At 36.8% G+C, this 14,968-nt stretch overlaps 1 protein-coding gene across 1 annotated transcript; it reads left to right on the forward strand.

The window, feature by feature from the left end:
• The first annotated feature begins 336 nt into the window (after positions 1–336).
• LOC105217486 (uncharacterized) lies at positions 337–5,420 on the forward strand. Its single transcript, XM_011192511.3, has 2 exons — positions 337–978; positions 2,883–5,420. The coding sequence occupies exons 1-2, from the start codon at positions 937–939 to the stop codon at positions 3,873–3,875; spliced, it is 1,035 nt and encodes a 344-aa protein (XP_011190813.2). The 5' UTR covers positions 337–936; the 3' UTR covers positions 3,876–5,420.
• The last annotated feature ends 9,548 nt before the right edge of the window (positions 5,421–14,968 follow it).

The raw sequence follows: 14,968 nt of genomic DNA on the forward strand, positions 1-14,968 counted from the left end.
TGTTCAAATACATTTTAATTTATATTTAATATGAGAACCCGCAGTTCAGTCATTGGCCAATTCATTCTATTTAAAGTCAGTCATACGTAGAAAAATTATAATGCAGTTATGGGGTAGGTATATATGTATATATGTATATGTAAATAAGCACATAGTATATATTAGGTGAGCAAAACTGAATGAATTTCTGTGTTAAAATTATTTCCCACTTCCTTAAATTTAAAAGAAATTTATATATAAGTATATATATGTAGGCAAGCGTGCAGATTACATAAGTAGATACCGATTCGCTATAAGTTCTAAAAATAATTGACTTAAATTACCAAATCAGGATGCATAGAGTTGAACAAACTGGTGCGTATTTTTCAAACATTCTCGTGTATTTTCATTGTGGCAAAGCCATTTCTTCATCATGACGTTAGCGAGATGCGTGCCTCATTGCGCCTGCGCTGCCACCAAATTACGTAAATTCGTATATGTGTGTCATTCAAGTCTGTCAATGAAGCGTAGTGACCACAATGTGTCAGTGGAGTCCCTTTTTAGCAGCTTTCTTCACCCACAGCCTCACTCACGTGTTTGTGCGTGCCAAACTGTCGCCGACGACATACGAGCACGCAATGGCCCCAGTGGCACTAACGGCTCATGGGCGGCAGCATTAGTAAATATTTGCTCAGACATTGCGGTTGCCATTAGGCCAGTCGTTCAATTGATTGCAACTTCGGAATATTTTCACATTTTTCTTAACATTCATGGCTCCTTGTCGGCGCCAAAAGCATTCCTAGTCTAAGACACTCAGACCCCGCGGTTCAATGAAGTACATCGGAAGCGAGTATTAATTGGGACACGAGATGTTATGAGCACCGGGAAGTATGAATGACAGGTGTCTGCAGGAATGTTCATGTTACATACTGTCAAATAACATAAGGGGATACAAGGATGGCACAGTTACTAAAAATGACGAAGAAGTCGTGTTTGAAGGTGAGAAATTATACAATAAAAAGTAAAAGTTTAGTCTCAGTGAAAAAATCAATAATTTAAAGAATGATGGCTAAACGAAATCTTGAAAAGCAAAACCTTCAAAACCTTTATCAAGTGTAGTAATGAGTCAGATAGGCTTCCGTTCCTTAACGTGCTACTCACCGCCTTAATGTATGTAAGCACGTTAGTTCATGTGTTTTGTGTAATGAATATGAAAATCTTACCTGTACAAACAGTAAACAATAAATTGGGGTGCATGCCTTGACCAAAACACAAATCAATAAAAAGAATAATGGAAGCAAAATAGCGGGTCTCTGATCAGTAAATATGTAATCACAAGTTGTTGGCAGCACACCTTTATTTTAATTTCGCTTCTTATATGTAAATGCATGAAGTGTCAAAATTGAACATTATCTTGGTTTATCTTGTCGCCGCGAACGCAAATCGACTTAATCGTATGCCAAATATTTTGTTTAAATTTAATCAATTGATTTTCAATTTTAATCGGTTGGATAATAATAAAGGAACGTAGGGAGAACTAAGTGAAGACGGAACCCATTGTAACAATTTCACTAAACTTATTGATAGCCTCCGTTATTACAAAACGATTTTACAATTGTAAAAACTTGAATGTTTAATGTTTGTAATAAAGCCTTCCGATCGTAAATTATTTATCAATTATACACATATAAATCTCATAATGTTAAACAATGTTTGACTGAAGTTATCTCATCTATGTATCCGAGATAGTTGGATAATGCTAAATTCGTCACCCAGCATTATTTTATATGTTAAATGTGAAATTAATCGCTGATTAATCATAGCCATATTATATAGTTTTGTTCACATAACGGTTGTTTGTAAGTCATAAAACTAAACGAGTTAGATATAGGGTTATGTCTGTCTGTCCGTCCATCCGTCATAACTTCCCCTAGCTCTCATATACCTAATTATAGGGTTTTCAAAAATACGATGGTCTTAATAGCTTATAAATCGGTTAATATGAGAAATATCTTAGCCAAATTAAATGAGCATATAATCTTAAATATAATGTATGTTGGTGGTGAAAATATGTGAAATCGGTTCAGGAATTACCTCACTTTTCACTAGTCAATTAATTGTCAGGCCTGTTCGTTACATCGAATTTTTCGTTAATTCGAGTACTCACTTGGAGGGATTATTTTCAATAAAAATTAGTTAATTATCCATAAATTGCCGTTTAATAAACTATTTTATTAAATTACTTGTTAAAAAAGAAAAACCATAATAGAACAATTCAAATATTGTATTGAAAGAAGTAATGTGCTGAAAAAGCAAATTCATGTTATACGAGATCAAAATATTTTTTAATTCGTGATACTCGTAAATTTCTATAACTATTTCAAAACTTGATTAATCGTCGTTCGCTTCGTTCAATCAATGCGATAAGTTTTGAGAAATTGATATTCTTCTTCTTTGCCCCTTCTATTCTTCTTTAGTGCCACTTAACTTGCTGCTGATCAATAATTTTAAGTTTTTCTATCAAATTCACTACTTTCCTTGTACGCATTTTTTCAATTTGCACATTTCTTTTGAATTTTTTCAAGATATATTTGTAATTCTTCTTTTACCACGATTTCATTTGATTTTTAACTCTTTCTACGTATGTCTTCTTCGTGTTGCTCGTTAAACTTACTTCGTGTGTTTCGTACTTACAAATCCCCGATGTTCGTTATTTAAGGTACTCAATGTAACAAATTTCCTTGTTCGTTATAAGCGGTTTTCGTTAAAACGAATATTCATTATTTCGGAAAACTACTGTATATGGAAATACAAGTATGTATCTTCCATCGCAGTTATAGTTTTGCTCCACTATTCTGTAAACTGTTGTCATATATTATATATAAATACACATATTTTTCTAGATATTTCGCAAAATTACACCTTTTAAGCCGATGTCTGCGATAAAACTTGAAGAAGAAGATGAAATATCCAATGATAACCAAGACGTGACTTCGCGATATGAAGAACCATCTTTAACAAAACCGCAATATAAGCATGAAACCGAAACTGGTAATCAAAAATGCACTTTCAAGAGAAATAAAACCGTCCAAGACTTCGAAACGTCTTCGGCATATGAGGCTGATATAGATAATTTAAGTTCAACCGATATCGAGAGTAACACGATGCTGCAAAGTATAACTACACGCTTGTTTCTAACCTCCGACGGCTATGAATTTCAACGATTAGAGCAACCGCGTGGCGACACGGTCTCCGATGAAATAGTTTATGAGCCCGAAATCGCTACACACAAAATTGTCTTCGAAAAGGTCCGATATAAAGAGCACATCCGCTATTTCCGTCGCACTCCGTCTAATTTGAGCTTAGACAACGCTGACGACAGCAAACGCAATGAGAGTACACAAATCGCTGATCCGCTCACCGATCCACCAAAACGAACTCGCAACGCCGGCGAAGCCAAGCGTAGCTACAACGGCGGCGGCACGCGTCAACCCCCAACCGTCCAGTCTTTCCCACAAACTATACCCGCATATGTGGCTATCAATGTAATGAATTTGGAAATAAAAAATCCTGGAAAATGCGAAAGCGTTGTCATAGCAGAGCAGCGTGACCGTTTTGATAAACTGATGCCCGTTGTCAAATGGGATATCAACGGCAACTCGCTGGACGATGATTTCTACATCGACGACAGTTGGAATGATTCCACGGATATGAATTGGAATAATTCAAGTGAAAAGCGTGTTTCCCAATTCAAATTAGATAGCGAGTCTCAAAAGTCCAGTTTTCGCTCCAGTTCGACGACATTGGAAACTTGGCTGGACGAGGACTTGCTCGGCAGTTCGCTAAATGAGCGACGACTATTCGCTGGTGGCAATCTTTGTCGGTCCAAGGTGTAATGCAACGCTGCATTGCATAAACGTAAAGTTGTGAATTCTATGTATTATTACAAGTATTTAATAGTATTATATATTGTTCATATATCTACCTGCAACGGATATACTCGTATAGCTTATATTTACATGCATACATAAAAACTTTGTACCTACATACCAATATGTATCTAAGAATGAAATTGTGTCTTAAATTAAGCAATAATACGTACTTACTTTTGAACTATACTCAATATGTACATATTTTCATCTCAGCGCACCTCTAATTATAAAATAATAAATATATACAATATTATGTCTTCATACACCCAAGCATATAGTGCATCCATGGAATCATATGTATATTTATTTCAGACATTTTTATATACAGTAATCCCCGCTTAAGTACCCCTTCTTAACATGCAAGAATTTTGGGACACTTAAGAGGGAAAGGCACTTAAATGAATCCAAGCTTTTTCTCAAATATCGTCGAATATTTTTTCTTTTAGAATGAAAGCCACATTTATTTCTTATTAATAACAAAAATACTTACTAATAACAATAAATATGAAAACAAAAACATTACAAAGCTATGTATATGTTCTCCTTTTGACAATTCTCAGCGCATTCAATGTCAAAAATATTAAAAGGCACTTAAAAGAGTAAAATTGCAAACAATTTTGTTTTTGTGGCTTAAATATTACAGGCATTTCAGCGGGAAAGGCACTTAAGCGGAGGCCCTTAAGCGGCGAATTTTATATGTAAATTTAGAGAAAAACAACGATGCCACAAAATATGGTCACTTAAGCAGGAAAGATACTTAAGTGGGGATTACTGCAGTAAAAAAAGAGTCGTTGTTAAAGGTACAGATTACAAATCCGCAGGTCTTGAATTCGTTCCATTTTCTATTAAGCATTTGTACATTAACAAACATTTTGGGAACTCTATCTCGATCCGAAACTATTCATTTGAAAACATGATATGAAAAGCTTCCACAAATATTATACTACAGTTAAACATCCATAACTGGAAGTTATCCATAAATCGAACTCTTGAATTGGCAATAGAAGTCAAATCTCATACAAATTACCTACCAAGCCTCTCTAACTCGAAAGTTATTTGTGGATTATGGTGATTTGAATGAGGGAAGTTCAACTGTATTTCGACAAAAATCTGAGCAATATTGGTCATCTTCGGAGAGTAGTTTGTCTTTTATCTTTTAGACTTCGATTTCTTAAATGTTTTATGTGACATTTTGATTTGACGTTTATTTACATTTGAAATTCGACAATTGTTAATAATTCAAGTCATACTAAAAAATATTATAAATTTTAATCTCAAATAATCAAAAATGTATATTTACCTTTACAAATTGAAATTATTAATTTATTTTTGTTGGATCGCCTCTTCGTCTGAGGAGTTTTTGGTACCAGTCTATTATTCAATTTTATAATATTAATATTTCAAACAAAGCACAACTTCACCCATCTTTCCAAAATAAAATACAACTCTGAAGTATCAGCCATCGTAGTCAAATTCATTTGGCGTAAAGTGGTCACACTTGTGACCGCGTTTCCTTTCTAGGTCATGGTGCTTTTCCATAAAAACTCGGACGATTTATCAAAATGGACTAGAAAGCTACATATGTGCCTGTTTTTGAGTATTACCGTAATAGTAATTGTAAGGTAGTTCTTAAGAAACTGCATATGCGGCAGGTTATTTTCATGTAATGCTCGGGCTAAATAAAAACATACAGATTTATACATATACATAGGTATGTTAATACATACAAATGTATGTATGTACGTTCACAACTGCGCAATTGTTAAAAATTATTATTTTTTTACACAACGTAAGCACTTTCAATTAATTAAAAATATGTACATATGTATATCTGCATATAGCCAACGCACAAACGTACATATGTACATATAGTAGAGTATATACTCGTATGTATGACAGCTTTAATGTTTAAAGCATATTAAAAACTGCAATATATTTTTATGAGAGCGGCACACATACATACATATATTTATATGTATGTTTCTGAGGACCATTATTACTACCAAAAGTAATTCGACGCAAAAGCGAGACGTAGTAGCCAACGCACAAACGTACAGATCACACATACAAATATTAATCATAAAGCGACGCAAAAGTGCGCTCTGCACGTGTCAATCGCGCGTGAGAAACGTCTGCTCATTGCCTTTCCCACGCTTACAATTATTTCGTTTGAGGTTACTTGGATGCGTCCAATGCTTTCGTACCGCTTTTACCGCCATTGCTGAGGCATAGGCGAACGGCGAGTTGGTTTAATGCAGAAAATGCTTTTTGGGGTGGCTTTTCGCTTCGTCAACACACATTTGAATGTGTGTGTGCGTATGTAAGTGTTATTAGTTGATTTTGAACAAATAAAATAACGAATATGCACTCATAGTGATTACTCAGAGATCACAAACATCACAAGTCCAGTCGGGGGTGTTTGATACATTTATTCTATGAATATGGGATAAAATTCAAAACAAAGTCACACATCCATGTGTACTATGTAAGGTATACTCGTATGTAGTTTTGGTAGAATTTGTACCCACGAGTGAAGAATGTATGTGAGTAATAACTGGTAAGGATCAGTTTGAGAAAGAGATTATCTACATTTATTTATTGTTCTTTTACGAGTATAAGAGACACGATACTTGTACATATATACATACGTAAATAGGTATGTACCTTGGGTGCAAGAAAACGACAAAATGGTGGACCTGTTGAATATAAAGCCATAAGGTATATATATATATATTTGGCGTAGGAACCGCTTTAAGCGATTATAGCCGAATCCACCAGAGCGCGCCACTCATTCCTCCTTTTTGCTTTTTGGCGCCAACTGGAAACACCAAGTGAAGCCAGGTCACTTTGCACTTGGTCCTTCCACCGGAGTGGAGGTCGTCCTCTTCCGCGGCTTCCTCCAGCGGGTACTGCATCGAACACTTTCAGAGCTGGAGCATTTTCGTCCATTCGAACAACATGACCTAGCCGCAGTCTTTTTATTCGCTGAACTATGTCAATGTCGTCGTATAAATCGTACAGCTCATCGTTCTATCGTCCGCGGTATTCGCCGTTGCCAATGTTTAGAGGACCATAAATCTTGCGCAAAACCTTTCTCTCGAAAACCCCAAGAGTCGTCTCATCGGATGTTGTCATCGTCCACGCTTCAGCACCATACATCAGGACGGGAATAATGAGCGACTTATAGAGTTTGATTTTGGTTCGTCGAGAGAGGACTTTACTTTTCAATTGCCTACTCAGTCCAAAGTAGCACCTGTTGGCAAGAGTGATTCTGCGTTGGATTTCAAGGCTGACATTGTTGGTGTTGTTAATGCTGGCTCCCAGATAAACGAAATTATCTACAACTTCAAAGTTATGACTGTCAACAGTGACGTGGGAGCCAAGACGCGAGTGCGCTGACTGTTTGTTCGATGACAGGAGATATTTCGTCTTGTCCTCATTCACCACCAGACCCATACGCTTCGCTTCTTTATCCAGTCTGGAAAACGCAGAACAAACGGCGCGGTTGTTGCTTCCGATGATATCAATATCATCGGCATACGCCAGTAGCTGTACACTCTTGTAGAAGATTGTACCCTCTATATTTAGTTCTGCAGCTCGTATTATTTTTTCCAGCAATAGATTGAAGAAGTCGCACGATAGTGAGTCACCCTGTCTGAAGCCTCGTTTGGTATCGAACGGCTCGGAGAGGTCCTTCCCGATCCTGACGGAGCTTTTGGTGTTGCTCAACGTCAGCTTACATAGCCGTATTAGTTTTGCAGGGATACCAAATTCAGACATCGCGGCATAAAGGCAGCTCCTTTTCGTGCTATCGAAAGCAGCTTTAAAATCGATAAAAAGATGGTGAGTATCGATTCTTCTCTCTCGGGTCTTTTCCAAGATTTGGAGCATGGTGAATATCTGGTCCATTGTGGATTTTCCAGGTCTAAAGCCACACTGATAAGGTCCAATCAGTTCGTTGACGGTGGGCTTTAGTCTTTCACACAATACGCTCGACAAAACCTTATATGCGATATTGAGGAGACTTATACCACGGTAGTTGGCGCAGATTGTAGGGTCTCCCTTCTTATGGATTGGGCAGAGCACACAAAGATTCCAATCGTCAGGCATGCTTTTTTCCGACCATATTCTACAAAGAAGCTGATGCATGCACCTTATCAGTTCTTCGCCGCCGTATTTGATCGGCCCCCGCCGCTTTGTTGTTCTTCAAGCGGGTAATTGCTATTCGAATTTCTTCATGGTCGGGTAATGGAACATCTATTCCATCGTCATCGATTGGGGAATCGGGTTCGCCATCTCCTGGTGTTGTACTTTCACTGCCATTGAGCAGGTCGGAGAAGTGTTCCCTCCATAATCCCAGTGTGCTCTGGACATCCGTTACCAGATTACCTTCTCGGTCCCTACATGATAATGTACCGGTCATTCATAAGGTACTCGCTGGTAAATAAATCGAACGAGAAATAACATTATGTATTGAGGTATTACTTAGGACACTTTCTTGTATACATAAGTAATATGCGTTTATTGAGTTTTCCGTCAAATTAACAAATCAAATTGTGCAATTGTTCCAAATACATATGTATCTCTCTCACCGTTGAAGCTTTGGACATGTTTGAAGAAACCACGTATGAAATAAGTTTGCTTATTTGTTAGTGAAAGCATACTTTTAATACCTAATATTTATTATATGTTTCATTACTTTCGTAATGAATGTACAGCCGTTGAAAAATACTTAAGAACTATGTTGAGTTCTTGCCATTAGAGACTAAGCAGAAAAATAAATGCAAATACGTAACGGTGCTTATGTACTGAAGCTTCGATTTTACTATTTGTGAAAAAATAAACGAAATTTTTCAGAAAATGCGCAGACCTTTTGTAATTAAATTTGTCTATTTCAATTGAATTTAAAAAAAACTAACCATGGAACTATCAAGCTCAGGTGGTTATTTGCAAAAGTTGGTTTTTTACTATATTTATACAGAGCGAAAAAACAATTTGAATTTCTCAGTTTAAGTGGACAAAAAGTTAGTAGTTTAATTGAGTTGAGATAAGATTTAAACACCATTTGAAAGCCTGAACAAACAAGTCTTATTTTAAAGAAATTTAGGTTGCGCATTAGTGCGCTTCAGAAGATACATATGCTTGAATTTATGATACTTTTCTCTTTGTAAAAAAAAATATCAATAAAATTTGTGTCTATTATTTTATATTAATATTTTTTGTTAATATCCTATTCCAAATGGTTAATGATTGATTAAAAGTATTTAAATCTTCGACCGTCATATACTACAATTTGTAGACTCCTAACAATAAGATTACAAATTACATATACAAAAATGGCAAGCTAAAACTGATTCTGAAAAAAAAAACGTTTCTCAAATGAATCGAAAAACTCAGAATCAATCTAAAGAAACTTTAGGGTTAATAGTTGACCAACCCAAACTTGGATTTGGAAACACAAACGACGGCAATATCTCCAGCAGTATCTCATCAGATTTGGACTATTTTCACAACATATCATTGGGAAGCTAGGAAGTTATTATAAACCGAATTTCATCGAGTAGAGTTGGTAGAGTAGTTCCTGAGATATTGTTTTTTGACCCATAAGTGGGCGGAACCACGCCATATATCATTTTGAGTGCAGCTCTTCTGTACCATCTTTATAATGAAATTTAAGGTATTCTGGTGGTTTTCCTTACTGAATTGTAATAAAGTATTTTTAGTAGTTTTCAATATACCCTTTGTATGGGAGGTGGGCGTGGTTATGATCCGATTTCCTTAATTTTTGTACTGTATAAGGTAGTACCGAAAATAAACGACTCTAGAAAGTTTCCTTGATATAGCTTTAGTAGTTTAAGAGATATGTACAAAAAACGTAGTGGGGGCGGGGCCACTGCCAACTCTCCAAAAAAATTACATCCAAATATGCCCCTACATAGTACGATCATTTGAACAAAATTTTACTTCCATAGCTTTATTTATGGCTTAGTTATGGCACTTTTTGTGTTTCCGATTTTCGCCATTTTGTGGGCTTGAAAGTGGTCCGATTAAGCCCATTTTTGAACTTAACCTTCTTATGGTGCCAAGAAATACGTCTTCCAAGTTCAAGATATCTCAATTTTTAAAGCTTGCACGGACGGACGGACAGACTGACATCCGGATTTGAACTTTACTCGTCACCCTGATCATTTTGATATATTTAGTTTTAAAACTTACAACCAACCGTTATGTGAACAAAACTATAATACTCTCTTAGCAACTTTTGTTGCGAGAGTATAAAAAGCAAATGCACATACTAATAATTGTAGTGTCTAGTGGGTATGAAATCAATAACAGCAAAATTCGAGTATTTGCACATAAAACAACAACATTATTTGTTAAGTTATATCCATGCTACACGCTCTTTTGCTTATTGGCCAACTATCAGAGCTCAAGAAGCTCAAAACCACTCAAGTGCAAGTGAAGTCTCATGACATTCAGAATACAATTCCATTATTTCAAGAATGCGAAGATTGTCAAAAACGAACGTTCAAATTTTACCAGAATTTGTGGAATTATTTGTGGGAATAAGGGCAGTGAGGAGTACTCCACCATCACCAATGATAGTTTGGATAAACATGGCAACGACATTTATGAATATTAAATAAGAGTTTTTTTGATTCTTTTTTTAATTTTTTATTCATTACTAGTAAACCATTACTTGTTATTACAACTCCATCCAAATTTTTTTCCGTGAATTGATCCGGAAAAATAGGCCACGTTGCTCCACTGTGCGGCGTCACAATGAAATATAATCAAATATATGTAGCTGAAAAGAGGTTTAAAATTTCTCCACATATCACAGAATGTTTTCAAAGTTATATAAGATAAGATATATGGTTAATGTAAATATAAGTGTTTCTCTAAAACTGATGATATTTAAAAATTCACATAAGCCGTTTCAAAAACTTGCCTATTATAATAATACATAATTTAGAACATAGCCACCAATCAAATAAAAAACAAGTAAAGAAAGACTGCAACCGAACACTACACTCTCGCAGTTTATTGATATAGTTTTATTAAGATAACACATAATTTGACCCATATATTCGGCATTAAGACCAATAGAAAATCGTCATATATTGCATATGAAGGCTGAGATAATTCCTGAACCGATTTCATTAATTTTCACCACCAAGGTACACTATATCCACGACTATATGCTCACTTAATTTGTTAAGATATTTCACATATTAACCGATATATGCGGAATAAAGCCCACCGTATTTCATAGAAATCGGTGGAGTAGTTCCTGAGACATGCTTTTTGACCCATAAGTGGGCGATGCCACGTATATTTTCCATTTTGCAGTGGTCCGATTTCACCCAGCAACCATCTCACCAGAACATGTGTACCAAATTTCGTCAAAATTCATATCGTAATTTTTACTCAAGTTATCCGATGCACGGATGGACGAGCAGACGAACGGAAAAACAGACATACGTATTTCAACTCATCTCGTCATCCTAATCATTTAGATAGTATATATAACGCAATATGGGGGATGGGGTCTTATGTAGAAGTTCACGTAAGTGAGGAAAGTTTCTGATTGCCATTCACTTGGGAGTGGCCTGGAACGATTCTTTTGCTATAACTCAAGCAGCTCACGACTTCCGATTTTAGACCAAGTATCCTCTGGGTAGTCAACCGACATCCGTTTGAAGGCGAGCTATATAGAGAAGGTGAAGCCCGCTATGGTTTGGGACCCACCACTTAAAAGACCTCCCCAATGAAAGACCGAACAGAACCTCGGATGAGGCCTCCATGACGAAACATCGCCAAACGGCCTGAGGCTGATCGACTTCGCTGCTGCCCGAAATATGGCTGTCTGTAGTTCCAGATTCCAGCACAAGAAAATTCATCATCCCCTTATCGAAACACGCGCAATCAAATCGATTACGTTGTGATAGACGAAAGACATGTCTCCTGTGTTTTAGATGTGTGTACGCTCCGAGGACCAAATATTGATTCGGACCATTATCTAGTAGCAGCAAAGATACGCACTCGCCTCGCAAATAACGCCCGTCAACAAACACAAGGAAGGTTTGACGTCGAAATGCTGCAATCACAACCGACAGCCGAACGATTTTCTACTCGACTTGCACTCCTGCTCTCTGAGAGCACTCATCAGCATCTCGACATAAGGGAGCTGTGGAACGGCATCTCAAACTCATTGCATACCGCTGCAGCCGAAATAATTGGTCTTCGGCAACGACAATAAACCAGTTGGTACGATGAGAATTGTCGTTCGTTGTTGGGTTGGGATAGAATCCAGAGAACTGAAGAGGGAAGCGAGACGCATATGCAGACGTAAAAAGAAAGAGTCCGAAATGCGTGAGTATGAAAAGCTTGAAAAGCTGGCCGACATGGGTAACGCTCGAAAATTGTATGAAAAGATGTAGGGACCGAGGAGGTAATCTGCTAACGGATGTTCAGACCATACTGGGATTATGGAGGGAACACTTTTCCGACCTGCTGAATGACAGTGAAAGTACAACACCAGGAGATGGCGAACCCGGTTCCCCAATCGATGACGATGGAACAGATTTTCCATTACCCGACCATGAAGAAATTCGAATAGCAATATATAGCCCGCCTGAAGAACAACAAAGCGGCGGGGGCCGATAGATTACCGGACGAACTATTCAAATACGGCGGCGAAGAACTGATAAGGTGCATGCATTAGCTTCTTTGTAGAATATGGTCGGTAGAAAGCATACCTGACGAATCTCAGTATGCTCTGCCCAATCCATAAAAAGGGAGACCCCACAATCTGCGCCAATTACCATGGGATAAGCCTCCTCAATATTGCATACAAGGTCCTGTCGAGCGTATTGTGTGAAAGATTAAAGCCCACCGTCAACGAACTGATTGGACCTTATCAGTATGGATTTAGACCTGGAAAATCCACCATGGACCAGATATTCACCATGTGCCAAATCTTGTAAAAGAACCGAGAGAGAAGAATCGACACACACCACGACAAGCTGGCTTCGACAGCACGAAAAGGAGCTGCCTCTATGCCGCGATGTCTGAATTTGACAATGTCTGAAAATGTCTGAAAAAGACAATGTTTCATTATTTTATTCACAAATTGAAGTCTAATCTTCTTTTATTTTGGGCCATAACATTTAAAATCTCTTCCTCCGTCGCGTCTATATCTCTATGGATATTCAAGAGAGCCATTCCGTTCAGGCGTGCTTCTCCAGTTTTATTTCTTAAATATTTTTTAAGCCTGCGAAGTGAGGAAAACGAGCGTTCACTTGAAGCGACAGATATAGGGATTGTTGCTCCAATCTTTAAAAAACGATGACCTGTTTTGAAAATTTTTGCATCGCAACAATTCAACGCGTCTAAAAAAGTTTTGGATCTCTTTGTTTGATTTAACCAGTTCCTGAAAATATATTAAAAATTTTAGTTAGAAAATATAATCTGAAGAAAAGATTTTTAACCTTTTCCACATTCTAAATTCAGCAACGAAATCATCGGGACCTTCTACATCAGCGGACCAATGCTTTTCTAAAACACGAACAGTCTCCTGCATCTCAATAACGTCAAGATTTATGCATTTATTTGGCAAAATGTTTTCAATTTTGGAAAGCAGCTCTCGATGTTTTAAAAATCGTTCATTGATTTGGTCCAAAAAATGATCTAAAAACGGTATATAAATTGATCTGCGGTAATATTCTTCCGGTTCGCCTTCATAATTGTCGCGATTAATTTGCCGTTTCGCCAAACGCGGAATTTTGATTTCCAAATCTAATTCTGAGGCTATTGTTTTAACTGATTCAAAAATTAGTTTAAACGATTGACGCATTTCACTAATTTCAGCATACAAATTATTTGCATAAGCAACGCAGCTGCTCAAATCACAGTCTATTTGCTGCAAACATAGGCTTATGTGTTTTGATAATGCAAAAATTGGCTTTAGTATCGCCATAGCAATCACAAATTGAGGTGATTGGATTGCAGTCAACAAAGCATGTGGCTTTGATAAATCACTTCTTAAATTTTCAGTATCAAGCTCTTCCAACGCTGTACAGATCAATGGGAATAAATCGTTAAATAAAGAAAGAGATTCTAAATGCTCCACCCAACGTGTTTCGCAGAATTTAAGTAACCTCACTTGACTTGAGTTTGGAAAGGATTCAAGAATAAGATTTTTGAGCAGTGTGCCTGCTTTAGTTGACATCCGAAAAAGATTTACGGTCTCTTTCATGGTACCAATACAATTTCTTATAGCAGGTATTTTGCAAGTCGTTGCGATGGCTAAATTTAAGCTGTGATTAGCACAGTGCACTTAAAGAGCCGCTGGATATAATGTGTTGAACACATAGAAGACGACAAGCGACGAGCGACATCTGTCAAATATTGAAATACACGCGTTCTTATGGGTACAGATTTTTTGATTTTACAACAGGCTTGTAGTTGTCGTTGTCGCCAAATTAGAAATGTTTCTAATTTTGCCGACCACAATGGCCACTGTAGAGCTGCCACTAACATGTGAAATGTAAAATTAGTCAAAGTTCTCACAACTATGACGTTATTTTTCCAGCAGAAACGTAAAATAGCTTTGGTATATCATTTATAATAACAATCGATTATTTAAAACAAATAAATCGCCAATTTTTACATTTTTCGCGTAAATAATTTCACTTTAAACTAAATATGTAAATTTTATTGAAGTGAAAGATGTTAGTAGGGCAACAATGAAATTGCTCTTTAATATGTCGCTGCCGTCTTCAAAATGTTCAAGACGCTGGCTTCAAAGCGACATTTGTGGTCATCCGTCGCTACGTCGTGTCGTGTCGTCGTCTTTGTGTTCAGCACTTAAATTTTGGATGACACTAGCACAACCTTTGACATGTCCACTCATCAGACCAGTTTTTTCTGGTTGTTTCTATTAAAAATATAGACATTTTAGTTAAGACACTCAAGTATTTTTTTGCAAATAGCATAATTTTTTTTTTATTTAAATTTATTTCACAACAGTTTGCTCATGGAACGAAAACTGA

The sequence above is a fragment of the Zeugodacus cucurbitae genome, chromosome 6 (assembly GCF_028554725.1).
Source record: "Zeugodacus cucurbitae isolate PBARC_wt_2022May chromosome 6, idZeuCucr1.2, whole genome shotgun sequence".
Classification (NCBI taxonomy): domain Eukaryota; kingdom Metazoa; phylum Arthropoda; class Insecta; order Diptera; family Tephritidae; genus Zeugodacus; species Zeugodacus cucurbitae.